Genomic DNA, 21,893 nt, shown 5'->3' on the forward strand with positions numbered 1-21,893 from the left:
GTGGGGAGCACTCATCTGCTTAGCCCTGCCCATCCCTCGAGATGCAGTCCTTAGGAAAGAAAATCTTTCAGAAGAGGCCAAGAACACTAGCAGAAAGAAGCGTGTAATCTAGTTCACAAAGGACAAAAATCAATTCTGGATGAAAACCTCCATAAGAATTCAGACTTCAGGATTCTGATATTTGGCCGTAATATTCTAGGTAGAATTACAGTGCATTTAAATATGGTGCAAAAGAGAGGTACACAGCCTGTGAACAAGTTTTAATTTCTGAATACAGTTGTAAAATGCTAACAGCAATGGACTTTCTAGACCGATTTGACCTGGGATAAGCATATCTACCTGCGGCATGGGCGCACATGTATCCACACGCGTGCACACACACGCACACTCCCACCTCACCCCTGACCCCATATACACTGGCAGCACATACAACAGGTTCACCTGAAAAGGAAATGTAAGAAGGAATATAATTAAATTACAACTCAGTAAAGAGTGAAACAATATAGAGAAGAGGAATCAAAACAGTCTCTTTAAATTCTGAGCTTTAAAAAGATTTAATTTTTCCAAATTAAAGACTTTCCTGGCCAGATACCAGGGAAGGATAAAAGGGGCTGGCCATGCCTCAAAATCCATTTTTGTGCTTCACAAAATCCACAGAATGAAAAGGTACAATATGGGCCAAGGGTTAGGACCTAGGTGGGAACTAATATATACATCAGTGAGATCTGCTTGGCAATAAGCAATCATTATATATTTTCAGTAAGAAATCAGTTATTCACAAAAGAGAATTCTATATAAAGCACTCTTCTCAAACAGAATACCAATGGCCTGAATGCCCGATCTTTCTACATCTCTGATACCACAGAACCCAAACCAAGTTTTCGACCTGTCCATCTTAAGAATTAAGTACACTTGTAAAATAATGTATTTGGATTTTCAGCTGTGCTAGCTACAGAGTCACAAAGACATTTTAAATGAGAGCTCCTGTCATTCCCTGCATGCAGAAGACAGAACCTACAGACATTTAGGGCAGGGGACACACAAACCAAACCAGCACGGCCCATGCACAGCTCTATGCTGCTGCCATTACAATGGCTACAAACAACAGCTGCAAAGAGCCAGGAACAGTGTTCCCACCACCGACTGTCCCGTTTCACTCTGTGACCTGAGCACGCCTAGTCTTCTCTGTACATGACCAACTATTTTCCTGTCTGCTCCCCAAATGGATTGGTGAGGAGGCAAAGCCTGGGAACTCTCTCCTGTGAGAACCATAGGTGGCTGCTCAGAGGCCCTAGAACCCAGAAGTGGAAAGGCAGGGATGAAAGGGAGCCACGTGACCTACACTGTGACTTATACTTACGTTGTTCTTGAAGATTTATCTTTCTGACCAGCTTAGTATTCAGAAACGAGAACTGAAAACCACCATTAGTTTCATCCCATAAGACCAGTTTCTGTTTCAGGGTTTATGGGGCGCTGAGCCCTGGGTGCCCACAGCACTTGCCAGCAGCCCCACCAGGCAGGGATTGTCCTGTGATCCAGCACAGGAGACCTCAGCCCCTGGGGGGCCCACCCAGGCCATGCCAAAAGGAAGGTGCTAGAATTGGGGGCTGCATGCGGGTGTTTTCAACTCCAGCTTCAATCCAACTGTGGTTTCCGCTGCTTTAGAAAACACACAGGCTTGGTCCCAAATCCACATGGGTCTATGAAGTAAGTTTCTGGGTTTTGTTTCCTATCCCATGATTCTTTCGGGAGCTTGGAACATTATGACATAATACAAAGTTAACATTGGTGTACGGTTTGGAGCTAAGCAAATTAGTGCCATGTCAGTTTGACTGGGGTCCCTTTCTGTCTGAGCTTCCAGCATGGCACCAAGTGTTCTGCTAATGAGCATCTCAGCAGCTTCCTCCAGTTCTCTCCAATTCTGCGTCCCCCGCATGCACCTCAGGCCTAGCCAGCCCTGCCGGGGCTCCCTGCTACAGGACAGGGGCAGTGGTCACAAGCCACTCAGGCCACCTTTTCTAACCGCCTGTCCTAGCACTGAAGAGATGGTGGCTGACAGGGGAGTCTCACAGCTCCCAGGACCTCCAGTCTCAAGGACAGATGAAGTCACACACCTCTGGTCAGGAGAAACCACAGAGCAGAGCTGACTGCCCACATCGCCATAAGTGCAGAAGCCAACACTCAGACACCAAGATCGGCAATATTTAACACAAAATTGGAAAGGCCATTCTCTCTTTGGTAATGAGGAGACCCTAGCTGAGGGCCCCACATCAGCCTTACGCACCTGACACTGGTTTTCCCGTGAACACTCACTGCAGCCGTCGACACAGAGTCCAGTGCCTTGTTCCAGAAGATACAGAGATAGGGCCTCCCAGGTCTGACATAGGCAGGCTGTGTCCTGTGCTTGAGGAGGCCCCTCAAGAGTCCTTGGGTTAGGCGTGTCCTTGCTCGGTGCTCAGCAGATGCACACTGTATCACATTTGGGCCTGAGGGTCACACTTCGTCAGGGATACAGGTGGATATACCAGCCTTTAAAGGAAGGTACAGTATACTCTGCCTTCACCTCTGACCAGTAGCATACAGCATCTCAGGCTGCTGCCCTAACCAGCGTTTCTAGAGATTTCCACTGCCGTCCACACTTATCTGGGTGCTCTCTGCACCTAGGCTCTCACCTTCAAGCCAACCACTGGATATGCAGCTGCAAGGGTACAGACAGACCATGAGGTTGGGCATGGAAAGTGTGCAGTCAGCTCCACCAACTGCTGCAGCAGCCCCATCAACGTGGAGCACATGCCTCTGCACCTCCTCTGTCCAGAAGGCCGACACAGGCAAAGGGAGGGCAGATACAACATTTTTGCCTTGTTTTAACTTCTGTCCTTACCCGTCACCATTCTGTCAAGAATCTATGACGACCTTTTACACCACTTGAATTGCCTTGAAACTTTGACTACTAGACGTCTCGGTCTGGAATGCAGATTCTGAGGTATCTGTGGTTGTGCGACTCCTGTAAAAATGAAAAGGGGAGCTGGGCTAACACTAGGACTTGTGACCACAATCTCATGTCACTTTGTTGAACAATTCTGTAAGATTAAAATAGAAAAGGCACGTATCACCCTGTAAAACTGGTGCTCACAGCCTCCCCTCTCCCCAGGTCTGCCGCATTTCCCTCTCTTTAGTACTCCTGACACGGGTGAGAGGAGCCCTTGACAGACGGCGGGGCTCAAGGTCCGAGGACAGTTCGGGTGCCCCCCACACTGTAATTCTGTGCTCCATGGGTACAGGGAGTAGCTACAAAATTCCTTAAAAACACACAAACAGAACCCCCACACAGTTATTCAACAGGAAAATTAAAGACCAGATAATTTAATTACACAAACAAGACCACTCTCCTTCGCTCTGGCCCTCCAAGGTGTTCTTTTGAGTTCATGTGCTGTCAGAAAGGAAGATTTTTTAATGCTAAGAAAGAATCTCTCCTCCAATACCTACATGAAAAATAAAGCCAGAAACAAAATAAAAGTCCGGCAAGCAAGAGATCCCAGAATAATCCAATTTGGAAAGAATTTAATTAACAAAATAAAATGGGGGGAAGGGCCCAGGAGGGGCTCTGGAGAGAGAGGACCCCTCCCCATGGCTGTTGCCCCCTGAGCCTGGCAAACCCAGAGAGGGCTCTTGGACCCGCCTGAGCAGAACCCGCCTTAACACCCAGAACCGCTCTGCACGATGCCACCTTCTCCTTGTGTACGCTCCTCCTTATATACAGATTTTAAAAACCAAACAACTGCAGTTGTTATAAAGTGGCTTCTAGCTCTCCTATGCTGGCTTGGCACATTAACGCATGCAAAGCAAGGTTTCAAGGGCTTCACCAAACAGTTAATTTTGGCAAAAACAGAAAACAAACAAAAAGCTAAGATTCCTAAGCAGGATTAAAAGCCACTGAAGTGAAAACGATGTATTTCTCAACAGTATGGAATGAGACTACAGCTACGATCTTTTTTTTTTTTTTTCTTTTTAAGTCTCTGCCATCCTCTCCCCAACTCAGGTCAAAGTTCATAGCAGCATAACACAAAGTCCTCCATCAAGCCAGTGTTCTCTGCTCCGGGGGTCAGAGTTCACAGGTCAAGTTCAGTCCGTCCGAAGAATCATAGGAGGATGCTCGCTGTCCTCCTCCAGCCGCAGAGCGCTGGCCTCCTCTTCCAGACATGCGCCGCCCACGGCCCCCAGCTCGTCTCCGTAGGCTGCAAAGAGACAGCGCAGCCACGCTCAGGGGCAGGGTGTGGAGGGGTGAGGCGGGTGAGGCGGGTGAGGCAAGTGAGGCAGGGAGGCTGGGCCTGGCGGCCAGACCCAGACAGCTACAAGCTGCAGCACATACTAAGACTGAACTATAATCTCTGACTATAAGCTTTTTGCGGCCTTGGGCAGCTCAAGATGAAGTCACTTATTTTCCAAAATTCATAAATGTCAAAAAGACGGCTGCAGAGTAAGTAGGAGCTTTCCGATGGACAGGCCGCAAATTTTCCTCAGCGAACAGGGAGGATGGGAATAGTTCTCGAACTGCTGATGCTGGATGCGCGACACCTGACGGAAAGGGCCACTTCATCTCAGAGTCACAGCGAGCATGTACAATCTCCTGTGTGAGCAAATCTATAGGATTGCCAATCTGAGGTCAAGCTGATTGGGAGAGGGGTTGGGGTGGGGGACAGCTACAGCTACATGGCCTCATCTGTCGGTATGTTGACCACCCAGCTCCTGCAGCAGGATGGGCCCTGAACACAGGCCTACCATCCTCCCAGGCCCTGAGTGCTGAGGGGGTGTCTCAGGTGTGCCTGCTGAATGATTACACAGGGCCAAGGACACCTGCTTGGCAGTGTCAGAATTTAGGGGAGTATTTTAGCCAAGAGGCGGCAAGCCACGGACAATTCACGTGCACCTGAAGTCACCCAAGCCATCATCACTATTATTCCTTCAAAAATGAAAATAATTCAGCTTTGAAACCCCCAGGTGACAAGAGCTTGCCTCTGAGCCCTACCTGTCCCCTGTGTGGGGGGAAAGTGACAGGTGGGCAGCTCTGCTCAGGGTAAGAGCGCCAAGCACGGACCGCAGCGGGGGTTTGCATTACAGCCCTTACCAAGTCTGGTCGGAGATGAAGGCACATGAGTACCTGTGGCGACAGCTGTGTTGTAGGTCTGAGTCACTAAGGGGCAGTCGTGAGAGGCTGAGTCTAAGATTTCATTGGTTGTCTCCATGCTTCCATCCAACCTGGTAGAAGCAGAGAAACACAGAAACAGTGAGGCTGGATGGGGATCTTGACAACTTGCCTCATGCGCCTGCAGGGCCAGAGGTGCCCCAGCAAATGCAAGAAGGTGCTCCAAACAGACACACATGTGTGCGCCCTGTGCTGTGCTCACTATAAGCTAATTCTCCGTGGGTATGTTCACTCGGATTTTTCACAAAGATTTTTACATGGGAAGTCTGACGAAGAAAGTTATATTAACTGAGATAATCTTGCATTTTTAAGACTGAGAATCATAAACAGAATTCACTATTAAAAAACTCACTTTCATCCCCATTAGAATTAATTATAGTATCATTTTTAGAGAATTTCTGGATAATTCTGGATAATTTTTTTGGTAAGATTTTATTTACTTATTCATTCATGAAAGACACAGAGAGGCAGAAACAGAGTAGAGGGAGAAGCAGGCTCCCCAGAGGGAGCCTGATGTGGGACACGATCCCAGGACCCCGGGATCATAACCTGAGCCAAAGGCAGACACTCAACCACTGAGCCACCCACTTGCCTTTCTGGATAACTTTTAAAAAGCAAAAACAAAATCAAACTGCACTACTTCCCAATGAACAAACATTAGTGCCTTCTTTTCCCAGAGAGCACGTCCATCTCACAGTGAGCCTACAGGCGCTCCTGGGATGCGTACCACCCAGGGGATGCCACCCAGAGCACCCTCCCTTTTCTTGCAAAATGCTAAGTTCCCACCGTAGTCCACTTGCACTGGGGAAGGACAAGTGCTACACCAGACACCTGTCCAATCTCTTCCCAGTTACTGAAGTGAGAAGGCGGGAGAGAAGTGTGGGAGAGTACAGTCTGGGGAAGTAAAGCTTATCAACGGGCCAGCTCCACTGGAATGCATCCCTTTGCACAACTGGCTTTCACAGAAATGGCTGGTGTGAGGCCCACTTACTTGTGCTGTTTCATCAGGGTACACTCGCCTCCTTCCTGGGGGTCCAGGTTATACATGTACAAATACCCGTCGGAAGCTCCCACCAGTAGTCGGGGAATCTTCTGAATTCTAATGAGAATAAAAAGAACCAAATTCTAGGACCACAACTTTCAGACAATGTTATTACACCAGCAGCCTTGCCTTTGGCATGGCCAGGAAAGAATCCTCTCACTACCGCCCCAGAAAAGCACCGAGTTAGTTTTGTGCACTGGACATCCTATCTACTGGGAAGGGGAAAGATCGCACCCACTGTGTTGCTTGAGGCTGTAGCATCAAGGGCTCAAGCCTTGAGGGGATTTACTGTGAACAGACACTGAAGCCCACAGGAGAATAGGTGGGAACAAAACCATTTCTCATGGCTTGTCTAATTACTAAGGATAGATATTTTCATAAGCTTTTCCTCCATCTGAGTTAGCGGCATAAAAAGGATGTAAAATAGTATTTATAAGATTCATGTAATCACAAAGATGTGAGATCAGTGAATTTTCAACAGTATTTTCCTATATGGTTGTACTCTGAACAATCAAATGAGGCTCTCAAGGTGCCACGTGCATTCTGAGGCTGTACTCCAGAGTGACACGGATAGCCTTCAACTACGTCAACCTGCTGGTTTTGTAGGCCCCCAAGGGTTAAATATTGGCAACCTCCTATAGTTTGGACTTGAGAAGTTTTTTCATTACCATTACAAACATTCCCCAAAAAAGAGGAAGATTTTTTGGATCAGAACACTGCAAATGAATCATTCTAGTAATGGTGAAGAGGCACTCGGGGGGGGGGGGGGGTGTCCCCCTACTTCCACTTTGATCAAGTCAAAGGCCTAAGTTTGTGGGTTGTTCCTGGATGAGGAGAAACCTAGCCAGGCTGCCATGCCACCATCTCTGGTGACCTGTGACCAGACTTCTGACTGGACGCACCCCGGTAAACACAAGAGGCAATGCCCATCCCTACTCACGTGGCCAGTGAGCAGATGTTCTTGTGGCCACAGAAAGGCAGGCGAACTGTGGCAAAGGCTCTGCCCTGGTTGAACATTTCTGTTACTTGCGAGGGCAAGTAGCTGGTGGAAGCCATGAGTACCTTCCCGAAGTACCCAGTCCAGGTGGTGGGCTCCTCCTGAGGTCTGGAAAGAGGAACCATCATCAGATACATATACGGGGACTCTTCACCAGAAGGACCAGGCCCCACTGACAGGAGCAAGTATTAGCTCTGAAACTTGAGGAGAATTCCCTGTATCTCAGGAAGAAGGGATGCAGAGAATGACAAAGTCTCAAAGCCTGGGGACACTATAGGCATGTCTTCCGGGATGGATCAGAGGAGACTCGCCAGATTTCAGAGCCCAGAAGAGCTGTGCTCCTCATGAGCGGCCACATCAGACTGTGGCAGAGGATGAGGTTCCCCAACTTCACAGCAAATGTGAAGATGTACAGGCCAAATTCATGATCTACCCTCCCCCTGCCCAGATATTTTTAACAGGAAGTCTTCAAAAACCTTATTAGCAAAATCTCAAATTATTTTCCCAGACCCCATTTTTTTTTGCTGCTGTTCATCCGGCATATATTGTAAGTCATCTTAAATGTTCCTCTGAATAGGACAGCATATAAATAAACAATACTCATTCTAATGGGTATCTTTTTAACATTTAAGAAAAGGACCAGCACTTCTCCAGGCACACCCCTCACAGTAACACATAATTTCAATCAATTGCTTTAAAAATGGAAATCACTGTGGGCATGCTGGAGCCAGCACCCACTCCTAGGGGTGTTTACCTCTAAGTGTTTCTGTGGGCCAAGTTGGCGCTAAGAGATGGACGTGTGCAGAGACCCCAGGCCATCCACTTTCACCCTCCCTGCTTCATCTTTCAGGGAAGGCCATTTCCCTGCTGTGCCCGAATGTGGTAACACTTACTCTAGAGCTGGCTTCAGGGTCTTTATTGGCAAAAATGACTAAAGATAAGACAGTGTCTGTGCTGATATCCTCATCCAGTCAGTGGAGAAGGAGCTTTGTATTTTTTTTTTTTTAAAAACAAATGTCTCTTTGCAACTCACTTTTCTTTCACAGTCTCAAGTTTGAAGATGTGCACAGTCTCAGTGTTGCTGGATGCAGAGAGGAACATGCTGTCCATGCTGAAGGCCAAGGAGCAGATGCTCACACACCTAAGGGCAAGTGGAAGAGGGAGCAGAGTTACACAGTTGTCCACACCAAGCCTTGGTGTGGGCAATTTGTCACCTTTCTCCAGCGACTTTAATAAGCCAGACAAGTAAAGTTCCCAGAACAGGCATGCCTGGGTCTACTGGTATCTTTCTTTTTTCTCTCCAGCTTTCTCTCCCCCGCTCCCCTTTTAAAATATTTTATTTGAGAGAGAGACACATAGCATGTGCAGGGGGAAGGGCAGAGGGAGAAGCACACCCCTGCTGAGCAGGGACCCTGATGTGGGGTGATCCCAGATCCCAGAACTCTGGGATCATGACCCGAGCTGAAGGCAGATGCTCAACTGAGCCACCCAGGAACCTCTCCAGCTTGCTTTTCAAAAATTTTTCTGAAGAAGGGAAAATGTTTTAAAGGTAAACCAGGGATCCCTGGGTGGCTCAGTGGTTTAGCACCTGCCTTCGGCCCAGGGCGTGATCCTGGAGTCCCGGGATCGAGTCCCACATCGGGCTCCCTGCATGGAGCCTGCTCCTCCCTCTACCTGTGTCTCTGCCTCTTGCTCTTTCTGTGTCTCTCATGAATAAATAAATAAAATCTTAAAAAAAAAAAAGTCAAGAGCAATTCTTTATTATTTTCTTAGCCAATTTTACCTGAAATTCCAAATAATAAAGGGAATCAGGGCTTAATGAAACCATTTTTTTTTTTTTTTTCTGAATTAGGCTGGATTTACAGAACTAAGGTTAGCAAAAGAAAATCCAATAATTTAATTTATAGCAGTTACTTAATGTGCAAGAAAGCAAACTGGCAACCTTGATGATATTTAAGAAAAAAACTTTCAACATGCTAAAACCTTACAGTTTATCTGAAAAATCACTGTAAAAATCCCAATCCTCAAATAAATCTGCATTTCCTTATAGCCCTACAAATACAAGGCACGTTTTGCCCTGTCAAAAGAAGGGGCCTTTTCAATCTAGTACATGTTTACTAATTGCTTGTGAGGTGTCCAGTGTTGTACAAAGCTCTGGGTATAAATCAGGAACAGTTCTCACTTTAATGGCTCTAACTGTGAGGTGTGAATACAGATAGTAAATTTGCTGCAAACAAAGTGATGCCAAAAAGTAAAAGTGGATGTGCTAGAGAAGCATGGAGGAAAGGGTATTTCTGCGAGAGGATCAGGAAAGGCCTCCCTAAGAACACTCAACCTAGACTGCAAGGGTTCAGAAGTTGGCTAGGTCACAGGTGTGACACCAGCATAGGAGACCCCATGTAAACAGTGGAACCACCGTTCAGTGTGGCTGGAGCTGGGAACACAGCTGAAGGACAAGGGTGTGGGAGGCCAGCTTATCGACCAGGGCTGAGGGATCTGGAGTTAGCCCTACCAGCAGGAGGCAGACCCTGAAGGTTCCACATGGGGGTATGCTCTGATTGTGCTGATGCCTCAAGAGCAACCGGGGCCATGGTCTGAAGAAGGGACTGAAAGGGCCAAAAGCAGATACCAAGGTGCATAAGAGGTCGGGCGGTGGCGATCTGAACTGGGTGGGCAGGGATGCCGGGGAGATGGGAGTGGGTAGGACTGACCCGGGGCATCAAGACCTAGCTGGACGTGAGAAAGGAGCCAGTATGAAGTCCCTTTGACTCAGATTCCAGGATTATGACAGTGGCAGCGTTTACAAGATGATGGGCAGATGGGGCACATTCTGGCTGGTCGCTGGAGGGCCCAGCATCCAGCAGTCAGGAGAAATACAGGAACATCTCCAGAAAGCAGCCTGGGCTACACATACAGGTGAGGAGTCACCAGCACATAGGCAACACAGTTTATGGGCCTATGAGACTGTACAGAACAGGATGAAGAAAGGCCCCAGGGCAGAAGTGAGATACAGAAGAAAAATCTAGAATGGTGTGGCATAATGGAAAACCAAGGAAAAAAAGGAAAGAAACACAGGAGGCAGTAATGGGGAGGGACCCGGGCATTTGGAGATAGGACCCTATAGCACGTATGGGCCATCTCTGGGAAGGACCCCACGGCTGACAGGAAGTGGTGACACACAGTGCAAAGTTCACAGAGAAGGGGGTGGCTGATAGCTGCAGGTTCTGGAATACTTCCTGGCCCTGTTCCTGCCTTGAGGTGGGTACTCTTAGTTGCCCCTCTGGAATGGGGAACAGACCCCCCCCCCCCCCACCCCGAGCCTGTGGCAGATGATCCAGGCCTAACCAAGCAGGATGGACGTTCCTTCCTCTCAAGCGGGTGTCAAGAAAGGGAGTGCTAAGTACAGACTCAGTAAGGTATGCAGACAGACAGGGAAATAAGTGGGGTGACAGGACAGAGGGGAAGCTGGTTAGTTTCCAGAGTAGACAAGCAGGATAGAAGCATGCTGGCCATTGAGGAAAATATTCAGGAAAATATTCAGGAAAATATTGGCCTACCACCTCAGATCAGGTGGAGGAAGCTATGAGGCCCCAGAGGGCCAGTCAGGCTACTTCTTCCTCATTTCCTGGGCTGCCTGACCATCACCCTCGGTTCAGGTGGGATCACAACAAATGAAACCCAGTTTGCTTTATAAAAACGTTCCTTTACTTCTCAAGAGGACAATAAAACCTCCCCTGACCATCCAGCTGGGTTGAAAGCACTTACACATTCAAATGGGGTTCCCAGGGCTGCTTTAAGTTTCCACTTGTTGACCCAGAGAAAATAGAACTGAAATCCAAATGTCACCTCCAGATCAATTCCAGAGATTCACATATCTTACTTACCTCTTAACTCCTCTCCGGAACTCAAAGAGTTTTTGTCCCTCTGGAATGGAGAATACTCTAATCACGGTCCCCTGTGAGAGGTGTAAAAGGAAAGAGAAAAGGATTTTAATGGAGGAAACTCAGCCTGTCTTCTTCACAACAGACCCTGAAGGAAACAGAGAAGGGGGGCCTTGCACTGGCAGGTTCTGCACACGGGCCCCCACACACCCTCTGCACACCAGCAGCACCGCAGAACATTCCCAGCTTCTACTGCCTACTGAACATTTACTCTTCTCTTTAGATACTGCCGCTGTAACTCCCTGCTTATCTCAAACACCAACAGCCTTGACATCGAATGTGCAATGGCTCTACTTCTAAGTAGTGTGAAGTTTCAACTCTCACACACTGACTCTGGAAGCACGTACTGCACATCGGGAAGCATCACCTAACTCAATGGTCTGAGACACCTGGGACGCCCAACATCCATCCTTTCTTGTCATTTCAGGCTGAGTTACTGGTCAAAGGAGATTGTAGGACCAGACAAAGGAGTATAAGAATGAGCCACTCTCAAGATGCCAGCATCCCTGCCACTCCCTCAGTTCTTGCCTCCCACAAAGTAACAAGGGGTTTGTGGATGGAGAGACAGGACTTGAACATCTGGGAGAAGTAAGAGAAAACAGCCAGGAAAGTAAACACAAACGGTACCTTCAACATCTAAATGTTAAAAGAACACTAGCAAGCTATGGTAATAAAGTAGCACAAGAAAGACTCCTATAGCAAAATGGAAAACCTGCAAACAGGCAGTATTTCAAGATTCTCAGGACATGAAGAACTACTCAGCGTGTAACCTGACACCATATACTTTCAGAAGGTTCAGACTGTTTAGTATAAAAACTGTTAATAATATCTCACCTGTTTATAAATAGCAAAAATAAACTATAAACAACCTAATTTTAGACCACCAGGAACTGTTCCCCCTTTTAAAAATATTTTATTTAAAAGGGGTGCCTGGGTGGCTTGGTGGGTTAAACATCCAACTCTTAGTTTTGGCTCAGGTCATGACCTCAGGATCATGGGAGGAAGCCATGCCTCAGGCTCTGTGCTCAGTGGGGAATCAGCTTAAGATTCTCTCTCCCTCTCCCACGCCTCCCTTCCATCACACACACTCTTTTCCTCTCTCTAAAATAAACAAATCCATTAGATAAAATGTTTTTTAAAGATAGTGATTCCCTCTGGATAAAAGGATAACAAATGAGTTTAGAATTCTTGATAATTAGAAGGATAAAACAATACATTCAGATGCAAAAATAACCATAGCAAAGGTTTTATTCTTTGTAGTCTTAACTTTCTGATTTAGAGGTTTTTTGTTTTTGTTTTTTTAAACAACATACCTAGTACATAATACTAACTACTGAAGGGCTGCTGGTCCTAGCCTGACTGTGCTCCCTGAAAGAGGATTCAGCATACATTTAGACATGGCCCTGGCACCCAGCAGAATGGGGGAGGTCTCTAGGGGGCTAACTCTGTGAACTAAGACGATCTGGTTAAAAGCAAATCAAAAGATTGCTCTTCATAACCCAGGAATTTAAAAAATTGTTGTATTCTTAATTGCCTTTGGATTCCACGGTACTTTAGGGAGCTTCCAGGACCTCACAAAAACTGGGGAGATGAAACTATTAACTGAGGACTAACACAATGGCCACTTCAGTAGAAATGGACAAGGTGACAGTGTAATTGGCCAGTGGTGTTTAAAAGCAAAGCCAGGCTTGGAGTCAAAGCCTTTGTCATTGCCCAACTTGGTGACCTTGAGCAAATCAATGGTCTCTGAGCCCTCGACAGGAAATGAGAAAGTGTTTACCTTGCTGAGGGGATGGAATGGGGTCATGAATATAAAGGATCTGTACACCCAATGACTAAATGACCCACAGACGGCAGCACGGTCATTACAGAAACTGTATATGAGAGTCAAGCACAGAGACCCCTCAGGAAAGTTCAAGTGAGTGGACTTTTCTCACTGGCCCAGCTGGCTGGCTGAGCCAAGATGGAGAGGCAACAGGAGGGAGGCTAATAATTTAGGTTTTTAGTGAGAAAGCATCAAAGCATAACTAGGCAGCTAAAAAGCAAGTACTGGTGTTCAGAGTTGAGGAACAGGCCGGAACAAGACCAAGGCCAAAGCATGGTATTATCGAGATGACAGAAAGGGCAACGGAACAAGAAATAGCAGCCTTGCTAGGAAGAGCACGAGGACCCTTTGGTGTCATGGAGGCTGGGAAGGAAGGCCAAAGTCACTTTGTCCTATGTGGAAAGAACTTTAAAAAGACCACATCCTTTTAACCCAGAAAGTCTGCTCATTACAATCTCTCTTGGGGGGTGAGCAGTGTGTGGACAGAGGTAGAGAGGGAATCTTAAGCAGGCTCCATGCTCAGGGCGGAGCCCAATGTGGGGCTCAATCCCAGGACCCTGAGATCATGACCTGAGCTGAAATCAAGAATCGGACCCTTAACCAATTGAGCCATTCAGGTGCCCATTCTTTGGAATCTCTTAAGCAAATAAAGATGCTCAAAGATTTATGTGTAAAACAAATGCACTATTATCAATACTCCAAATATTATATTATTCCACTCTAAATATTAGGAACAATATAAATGTCTCCAAAGGGTAATGTTCAAGTAAACCACAACGGAATATTGTACAGCCATTAGAAGTACTTCTTAACTTAGAAAAATCCAGTATTATGCAGAAAAAGAGTATGGTAAATTATACACATTGTATGATCATAATTTTCTTAAATAACTAAAAAAAGAAGAAAAGGAAATACCCTGCAATGTGTTTAGGCTTGCCCTGGCCAGAATTACATCTGCTCTTCACTATTACGCAAGCTCCGTGGCACAGCACACACTAGCATGTCACCGAGAAGCATGCTGGGGGTGCTGCTTATGCATGTCTGCCTCCTCTGCACGATTCTGTAGTTCCAACTGGCACACGGGCCAGCTCCAGTGGTACAGAACGCACTCCAAGCGGGTTGTTATCTGTGCCTCTCTGGGAGCCGGTAAGCACAGAAACTCCTTTGGTACCTTCACTGTGTGAGCAGAATGAGACAGTGCCAAACCCCCAAACTAGTTTCCTATCAGCTGTAACAGACTCACCTTCTCGGAGGCAGTGGCAAGCTTGGTTCCACTGGCATCAAATGCCAATGCTGCCAAAGGACTGTCGTGAGCTGGGATCATGTTTGCAGCTCTCTGAAAGGCAAAACGAATGTGACATGACTGCCACAAAATGAGACCACACCCCATGCTGCCATTGGTCATCAGGCTGAAGTGCCAAGTGGCTGTAACTAAAACACCATCCTGATCAATTTGAATTGATCAAATTGGTACCAGATTGGCACCACAGGTACCAGATTTACTGGGGAAGCGACCCAAGGAAATGCTGCTCAAAACCTTATAGAAAGCAAAGCACTTTATCCATTAAGTCTTTAGAGCTCTCTCCATTCCTCCAAACATCCACAATGTCAGGAGCTCAGCACCGTGGGAGCTTGGGCAGAAATCTGAAGTCAGAGGTCACCCAGACCTGCTCTGCTCATTAAGAAGGCGGTAGTGAAACCCAATTTTCCAAAGGCTCCATGGTGCTTGCTGCAGAGAGCAGATGACCCCAGTACAAAAGGAGACTCACCAAATTCATGGTGTCGAAGACCTGCACCTCTCCAATAGTGGCACTGCCTGGGTATGCCAAGTAACCATTGTCGTTGTGTATCGACAGCGCACACAAGCCTGTGGTAACACACGGAGGCAAACACGGAGAGTCAGGTCCAGAAGGGGTCCTGTTTAGCTGCTGCACCCTAGTATCTATGTAACAAAGACTGGAGAAAGCAAAGGGGTTCAGACACAGCTTTGGGGGTGCTGTGCTAGTGTGTTTCCAGTGCCACCCCCCAAGCCACCTCCTCAGGTGACAGGAGGATTATAAAAACAGACTGAAGGCCTTTGGTTGGAACTGATCAGCAGCCTTGGAATTGGGAGCTGATGAAACTGATTTATGTGGTCACAAGACCAACAGCAGAAGGAAGGTAGTAGCTTGCTTGTTTGAAAATCAATACTTTCAAAAGCTGTCTATGTTGGTGGAGCCTACACGGAGAAAAGAGCTAATCTTTAAAAGGCAAAACCAGAAAACTAGGGCTTTCTTCCCACAATCAGTTTACCTGCAGGGTTTGGAGGCGTTTCCCTGATCGTGTGCAGTACTTTCATGTCCCGAATGTTGTGTATATAGAGAGACTCCTCCAGGCAAACTATTAGCCTCTAGGAAAGAGACACGAGACAGAAAACCAAACATAAAGAGCCAATACAATACTTGCTTCCATCTTCTTAACTTCTTAACTGACTCTCCTTCTGGAACATCATATGGACTGCACAAGCGCAGCATGGCAGTGTGGGCCGTGGCCAGGAGGCCCTCCTGCAGCGCCATGCTCTTCATCTACCAATTAAGTAGCGTCCACAGCCAGCTCCGCCTGTTCCTATGACCATCTCTACCAATTCTACCAGGACCACAAATCGTGCCACTGAACATGCTATTTCAGAAACTAGCAAACTATAGCAAAGAAAAGTACGGTTTGTGTTTTTGGTTTTTGTTCCAGCTCACACCCCTCCCCTCATGAAAATCAGAGCAAGTGCCTTGGACAGGTCTGGTAGGTTAGTTGCTTTCAAAAACCCATGCTGAATGGAAGCATGGCGAGAGGACAGTGAAAGCCTCGGGGCTGTTAAAAGTCTCAGAACTCACTCTGCCCTCGAATTATCTCGAATTATCTCACAGGGGCCTAAGTTCACACTCCACTTTAGAGAATGAATTTACTCACAGCTGATGCACCAAGGGGATGATTCATGCAAGAAAGACAACTTGGTATGCATGTGGCTCTGCGTTAGTTGGTGCATGAGTGGACACTTACACATTTTAAGTTTAAAAGATGTTCAACATGTTATAATCTTATAATTTCTCATTTTAGCCAACTCCTTTAGTTAACAGACCAATCCCAACAGGCCTCCACTGCAACCACTCTACCTGGTCAGCACACCTCAGACCACCCCGCCCACCCCCGGCCCCACAGTGATATCCAACAACTTAATTAACGTTCCCTGTGTGTGGAATATGTGGTCATCCCAGAAAAGCTGAAGGATCATAAGGGTGCTGCTGCATTTTGTGGGGAAGCAAAAGCCATGAGGTGGTCTCATGAAATAAACTCAAGTGTTAGCCACCAAGTCCATACTCTGGGCTAGACATTCTTGTGAGTTTGGGGAAAATTAAAAAAAAAAAAAAAAAAAAAAAAAAAAAAGGAGTAAGTCTTTCACCTTAAAAAAAAGTTTAAAAGAAAAAAAAGAAGAAAACAGGAAAAAGATGCTAGATTTCTATGGATGAGTACATGGGTATACAGAGAAATGCTAAGACTTGTGTCTTGATGGGTAAGTAAAACTTAATCTAGAGGAGAGCAAGGGGTGGTGTGCTCTGAGCAAACTGTTGAGAAAACAGCTGAGTCAGGGAGGTAGTGTGAGGTGAGCACGGGTCGAGGGCCCAGGACTGTCAGCTTTGCTAGGCTGCTGCAGGAAACTCTGGAATGGCAGCGACAGCCCAAAGCCACACCGAAAACAGGGAGATACAGGCAGAGCACTTGGCAGTTGGGTCAAGTAAGTGTCACTTACCTGTCGGTTCAGCTTCACGGCCAGTATGGTATTTGAGTAGCTGTAGTTGCAGATCTCAGTTCCTTTCTTAAAATGGCAAACTTTTAGCTTTCTAGGAGCTTTGAGGCTGACGATGGCTACTAAGCTGCTTGAAAACAATCTCTCTACAATGCACACATCTTCCGTATCAGCTGAAAGTAGAAAGAAAACATAGGTGCAATCTACTCACACACAAGTGCATTTCTAATTGTACATGCCCACCTAGTAGAGTACCACGGGCTTACACAGCGGCTGTCTGGTGACGGGACCAGGCTGTGGGGATGGTCCCAGAACATAGCAGAGTATGGAGATCCGCCTAGGGGCATACACTAGGGCTACACTCACCACTTAGGAGCCGTGGGCAGACTGTTCTCCAGGTCTCCCTGCTCCTCTCAAAGGGAGGCCCTCCTTGCTCCTCTTTCACATCATCCAGCTCACGGGGTGGCTCCTTATATACACCCTGGAATGTGAGCTCCATGAGGACAGAGGCCTCATTTCCCTGCTGGCACCTGCAGTCCTGGCCCTTTCCCACCAGTACCTGACAAGTGATGGGCCCCAAATCATCTCTACATGACTCGATCTATGTCTTGTCTTCCTCATATGTAAAATGGGGATCACAGCTCCTCTATGGTATTGTTAGGAGGGGTTGCAGATACCGGCCCAGAGCCAGCACTCTATGCTCGTTATCTCCCTGCTCCCCATCTCAAGTGGGGACACCCCCTACTTTGTAAGATAGTGAGTTAAAAATGAATGCACATAGCATCTTGCACAGAAAGTACCAGATACAACAGATCCTGCATAATCACTTCACACCCACCCCATCTCCACTAAATGCCCCACATATACCCCGATTTTATCTCTTTGTTTTATTAATAAATACCTGAGTTAAGTTCAGATCTAGAAGCAAAGAGAATACTGAATTGTAGAAAAATCACAGAGGCAACAATCCACATTATTTCTACACGTGGCCTGTCTTTATCTGTGCTACTGGAAGGACAGCTGTGCCAGGTGTTTCAAGCATACATGCATCACTCATCAATCTAACAATGACCCGAGGCCATACTCTCTCTCTGGACCTGAGTGAGGCACACTGAACAGAGATGACCAGACAGGTCCAGCTCAAAGGGCCTGAAAGTTTTGACTATCTGAAGCCTCAGCAATGTTTCCACTGTAAATGAGATGCCCTTATATGAAAATTCACACAAAAGACAAAATATAAAGTTATGTGAAAGGATTCCTTTCCGTTAGCTCTACTGCTAGATTATAAACGGTGTAACAAAGACATACTTAAGAAACTCAACTACTAAAAAAAAAAAAAAGAAGAAGAAAAGAAAAAAAATAAACCCAACTACTAGAGAAAATAAATGTAAGAATAAGCTCTAAGGGCACTTTTATTAAGACAAATTAATTCTAGGGGCACCTGAGTGGCTGAGACATGAGTCATCTGACTCAGTTGAGCATCCGACTCTTGATTTCAGCTCAGGTCATGATCTCGGGGTCGTGGGATCGAGTCCTGCATTGGGTTCTGTGCTCAGTGAGGAGTCTGCTTGAGATTCTCCCCCCTGCCCCTCCCCTCTGTTTGCTCTCTAAAATAAATCAATAAATCTTAAAAAAAAAAAAAAAAAAGAGAGAGAGAGAGAGTGAGAAACTTTCTAGGAAAATGCCTAGGTGTTAGTCATTTCGACATAGAGGTAATGGCCTGATGTGCTCAACACAACTAGGTACTAACATGCTGGGTGGCAGCCAGAGTCATATTTGTATGAAGTGACACAATACATACCTGTGGGGAGAAAAATGATAGGATTTTGCTATTACCGAGAATGGAATAGGTAGTAAAATCAAGTGCTAGATTTGTAGTCACTTTTACACAGAACCTAACTTCTCTTTCCCCCAGCAGCAGGCTAAGCTTTATGCAGAGTATGTGTCAGTCTGCAACCCCTGGCCCGGCAGCATCTCAGAGAAACTGCCAATCCCTCCCAGGACCAGACTCTCAATTGAAGGGCACAATCAAGAGAGGTCCTGCTGCCTCACGCAGGTGGGATGTGTGCTCTGTCTTTATTGACGAAGGCAATAGTCCTCATAATGCTGCCTGGCACAAGGCAGAGCTCAACCACCAGGGCGACCAAACTCAGAGGAGGCCGATCCGAAGTCAGAATGTTTATCATGTGTAGTGAGAATGTCCTCTGGGCCCAATACTTGCTTTCTCTGACCAGCCCTTTCCCCTCTGTAAAGTGGCATGGACACTACATCATGGCCTGAAGCTGACTCGGTGAGCAGTGGGCTCACTGAACCCAGGAGAGGCTGGGGGGGTGCCCAGCCACCACACTCAAATATGCAAGGCAGTTGGCCACTCAGGCCCAGGGACCGCGGGTACTTCCTCCATCATGGCTCCATGTCTCCTTCTTCAGGCTCTCCTTGCCAGTTACCTCACTCTTTCTCCAGGATTTAATGACTCTTTGGGATGCACTTAATTACTTTCTCTACTTCTCATTCTGCCAGTTATCACATTACCACTGGTCACCCGCTGGTTATTCCCTGCCAGTTCAGGCTGTACCCCAGCTCTGGCACCGCCTGGCTCAAGAGTAGCTGGTTGTGTTTGTTGGATGACTGGAAATAGACCTATGATTAGATTCTGGGTTATTTCCAAAACCTTTCAAAGTGCCATTAAACAAAACACAATAATTTCTTGAATAAGGTCACACCTAAGGTCACACCTATCTGTGTCAGTGGTGAAGGAGTACCACCCCAGGAGCAGTGAAACTGGTAAAGTCCAAGTACATTCATTCTAACACAAGCACTGGACAAGCATGGCAAGGCTACAACTCCTCAGTACGTATGGGGGGTGGTATGGTAGTGTCCAAGAGAGGAAGGTCTTTCATGAAAATCAGACTATAATCTTGAGTCTGCTGTTTACTAAGACCCAGTACCCATTTTCTCAATGGTGAAACAAGAGTTAGAGCTTCAGCTTTATTCACTGTAGGACTGTGAATAGTGAAGAGAAGTCAGCATATGTGATGCTGACTTCTTAGAAAGTAAATATTATTTAAATTCACTGCCCCTCCAAGTTAAATCAGTGGTGGAAAAAAACCTTATTTCTAAATACAGTCAATCTGGGGGGAGGAGGGCGGGTGTTGGAGGGGAATGGGTGACGGGCACTGAGGTGGACACTTGATGGGATGAGCACTGGGTGTTTTTCTGTATGTTGGTAAATTGAACACCAATAAAAATTAAATAAATAAATAAATAAATAAATAAATAAATAAATAAATACAGTCAATCTTCGTTATTCAGATTCCATATCTATAAATTTCCCTGGTTGCTAACGTTTATTTGTAACCCCCAAAACTAATACTTGTGGTGCCTTTATAGTGTTCTGTGAACACGCACAAAGCAGTAAAAAAAAAAACAAAAACCCAAAACGTTGAAGTACCTGATGCACACGTTCCCAGCTGAGGCTGAACAGGGTGATATGCTCTGCTTTGTTTTCAGCTCATACTGTGAACAACTGTCCTTTCCATGGTCTTGTGTTTTCGAGTTCTGTGCTTTTGGTCAGTGATCTCACTGTTTAAAATGGCCCCCAGCCACAGCACCGTCTGGTGCTCCCAAGGGCAAGAAGGCTGTGATGCACCCCTGGAGAATCACGTGCGCTGGATAAGCTTTGTTTAGCAGGAGTTACAGTGTTGTTGCAGTGAGTTCATTGCTAATAAATATGTATTAAAATAAGATGTCTTTGAACAGAAACTCATCTAAAACAAGATAACGTATTCAGCAGTTGGTGAAAACACTGTGACCAGAGGCTCCCAGGAACCTGACCCCAGCACCAGCTCTTCGGGTCCCTAATTCCATGTTCACAGCCACTTGGTCGAAGTGGTATGTATGGCTACCATACACAATGATAACAGATTGTATTTTTCTTCAAAGAATGGATTCTTACTCCTCTGTCTGACATGACTTTACTTATTTACTTCACCCATCAAACATACAATGAGATGCTGACCACCGAGCTACTGGCCCAGGCACCCAGGACCAGCAAGCAGCCACCAGCACAGAGCTGAGGCCAAGGAGAATCAGGCCCATGGCCCTGGGTGGCTCCAAAACAGTCCAAGGTTAGGCAGAGGAGGAGAGCCAGCATCCGGGATGGAGTGAGAGAAAAACCAGGCCCAATGACCCAGAAGCCAATGGAAGACGGCACGGTAAAGAAACAGCAACTGTGCCCAGAGCTGCTACTTGGCTGAGGTGAAACAAGGAACAGTCACTGAATCTGGGGACATGGATGTTACCTGGTGACCTTGACAAATTTTGATGGCAAGGTGGAGGCAGAATGAAATGTGAAGGGGTGGGTGGTAAGGAAGTGGAGAAGAACTCTGGCAACCAGCAGTAGAAGCCGTGTTACGAAGATGTGAAGAACGGTGGGGATGGCTGGCAGCCTGTGTGTATACACTCGTAAGTGTCATCTGTATAGTTAAGGCAAGTGTCTGTTTTGGAACACATGAGCTACTACACATGCTAATGGAGTGACTGATGATAATACAGTAAGACAGGATAAATGAAGGAACAAGCTTCTTAAAAACTGGAAGGTGGACCGCAACATAATAAAGGCATAAAAGTCACATACAACCCCACAGCTAATATCATACTCAATGGTCAAACAGTGAAAGCTTTCTCCTCTAAGATCAGGAACAAGACAGCGAAGCCCATTCTCGCCACTTTGACCCAACATAGTCCTGGCCACAGCCATAGGAAAGAAAAATAAAAGGAGGCAAGAATATTCAACAGGGAAAAGAGTCTCTTAAATACCATTCACACAGCATTCACAAAATACACTCAAAATGGAGTAAGTGAATTAAAGACGAAAACGTGAGACCTGAAACCATAAAATTCCTTAAAGAAAACACAGGCAGTGACCTCTTTGACCTCAACCTTGGCAACATTTTTCTACATGTCTCCTTAGAGAAGGGAAACAAAAGCAAAAATTAACTATTGGGACTGCACCAAAATAAAAAGCTTCTGCACAGTGAAGGAAATCATCAACAAAATGAAAAGGCAACCTACTGAATGGAAAAAGGTATCTGAAAATGATATATCT

At 46.3% G+C, this 21,893-nt stretch overlaps 1 protein-coding gene across 11 annotated transcripts in view; it reads right to left on the minus strand.

The window, feature by feature from the left end:
- Positions 1-535: 535 nt before the first annotated feature.
- Positions 536-21,893, minus strand: part of WIPI2 (WD repeat domain, phosphoinositide interacting 2) — a 61,761-nt gene continuing 40,403 nt past the window's right edge. For 4 of the 11 annotated variants that reach the window (XM_072753248.1, XM_072753250.1, XM_072753241.1 and 1 more), the window contains 10 exons: positions 16,790-16,959; positions 15,301-15,397; positions 14,778-14,875; positions 14,252-14,344; positions 11,127-11,197; positions 8,276-8,383; positions 7,186-7,350; positions 6,195-6,302; positions 5,126-5,256; positions 536-4,235 (listed from right to left, as the gene is read on the minus strand). In XM_072753248.1, coding sequence (XP_072609349.1) covers positions 4,123-4,235; positions 5,126-5,256; positions 6,195-6,302; positions 7,186-7,350; positions 8,276-8,383; positions 11,127-11,197; positions 14,252-14,344; positions 14,778-14,875; positions 15,301-15,346 — 933 coding nt within the window. In that variant the 5' untranslated portion in view covers positions 15,347-15,397; positions 16,790-16,959 and the 3' untranslated portion in view covers positions 536-4,122. Of the gene's footprint in view, positions 4,576-5,125; positions 5,257-6,194; positions 6,303-7,185; positions 7,351-8,275; positions 8,384-11,126; positions 11,198-14,251; positions 14,345-14,777; positions 14,876-15,300; positions 15,398-16,789; positions 16,960-17,152; positions 17,268-21,893 lie in introns of all 11 variants that reach the window. The other 7 variants (XM_072753245.1, XM_072753244.1, XM_072753247.1 and 4 more) reach the window with 6 other exon arrangements.

Source organism: Vulpes vulpes, chromosome 3, assembly GCF_048418805.1.
Source record: "Vulpes vulpes isolate BD-2025 chromosome 3, VulVul3, whole genome shotgun sequence".
In the NCBI taxonomy this organism is placed as follows: Eukaryota; Metazoa; Chordata; class Mammalia; order Carnivora; family Canidae; genus Vulpes; species Vulpes vulpes.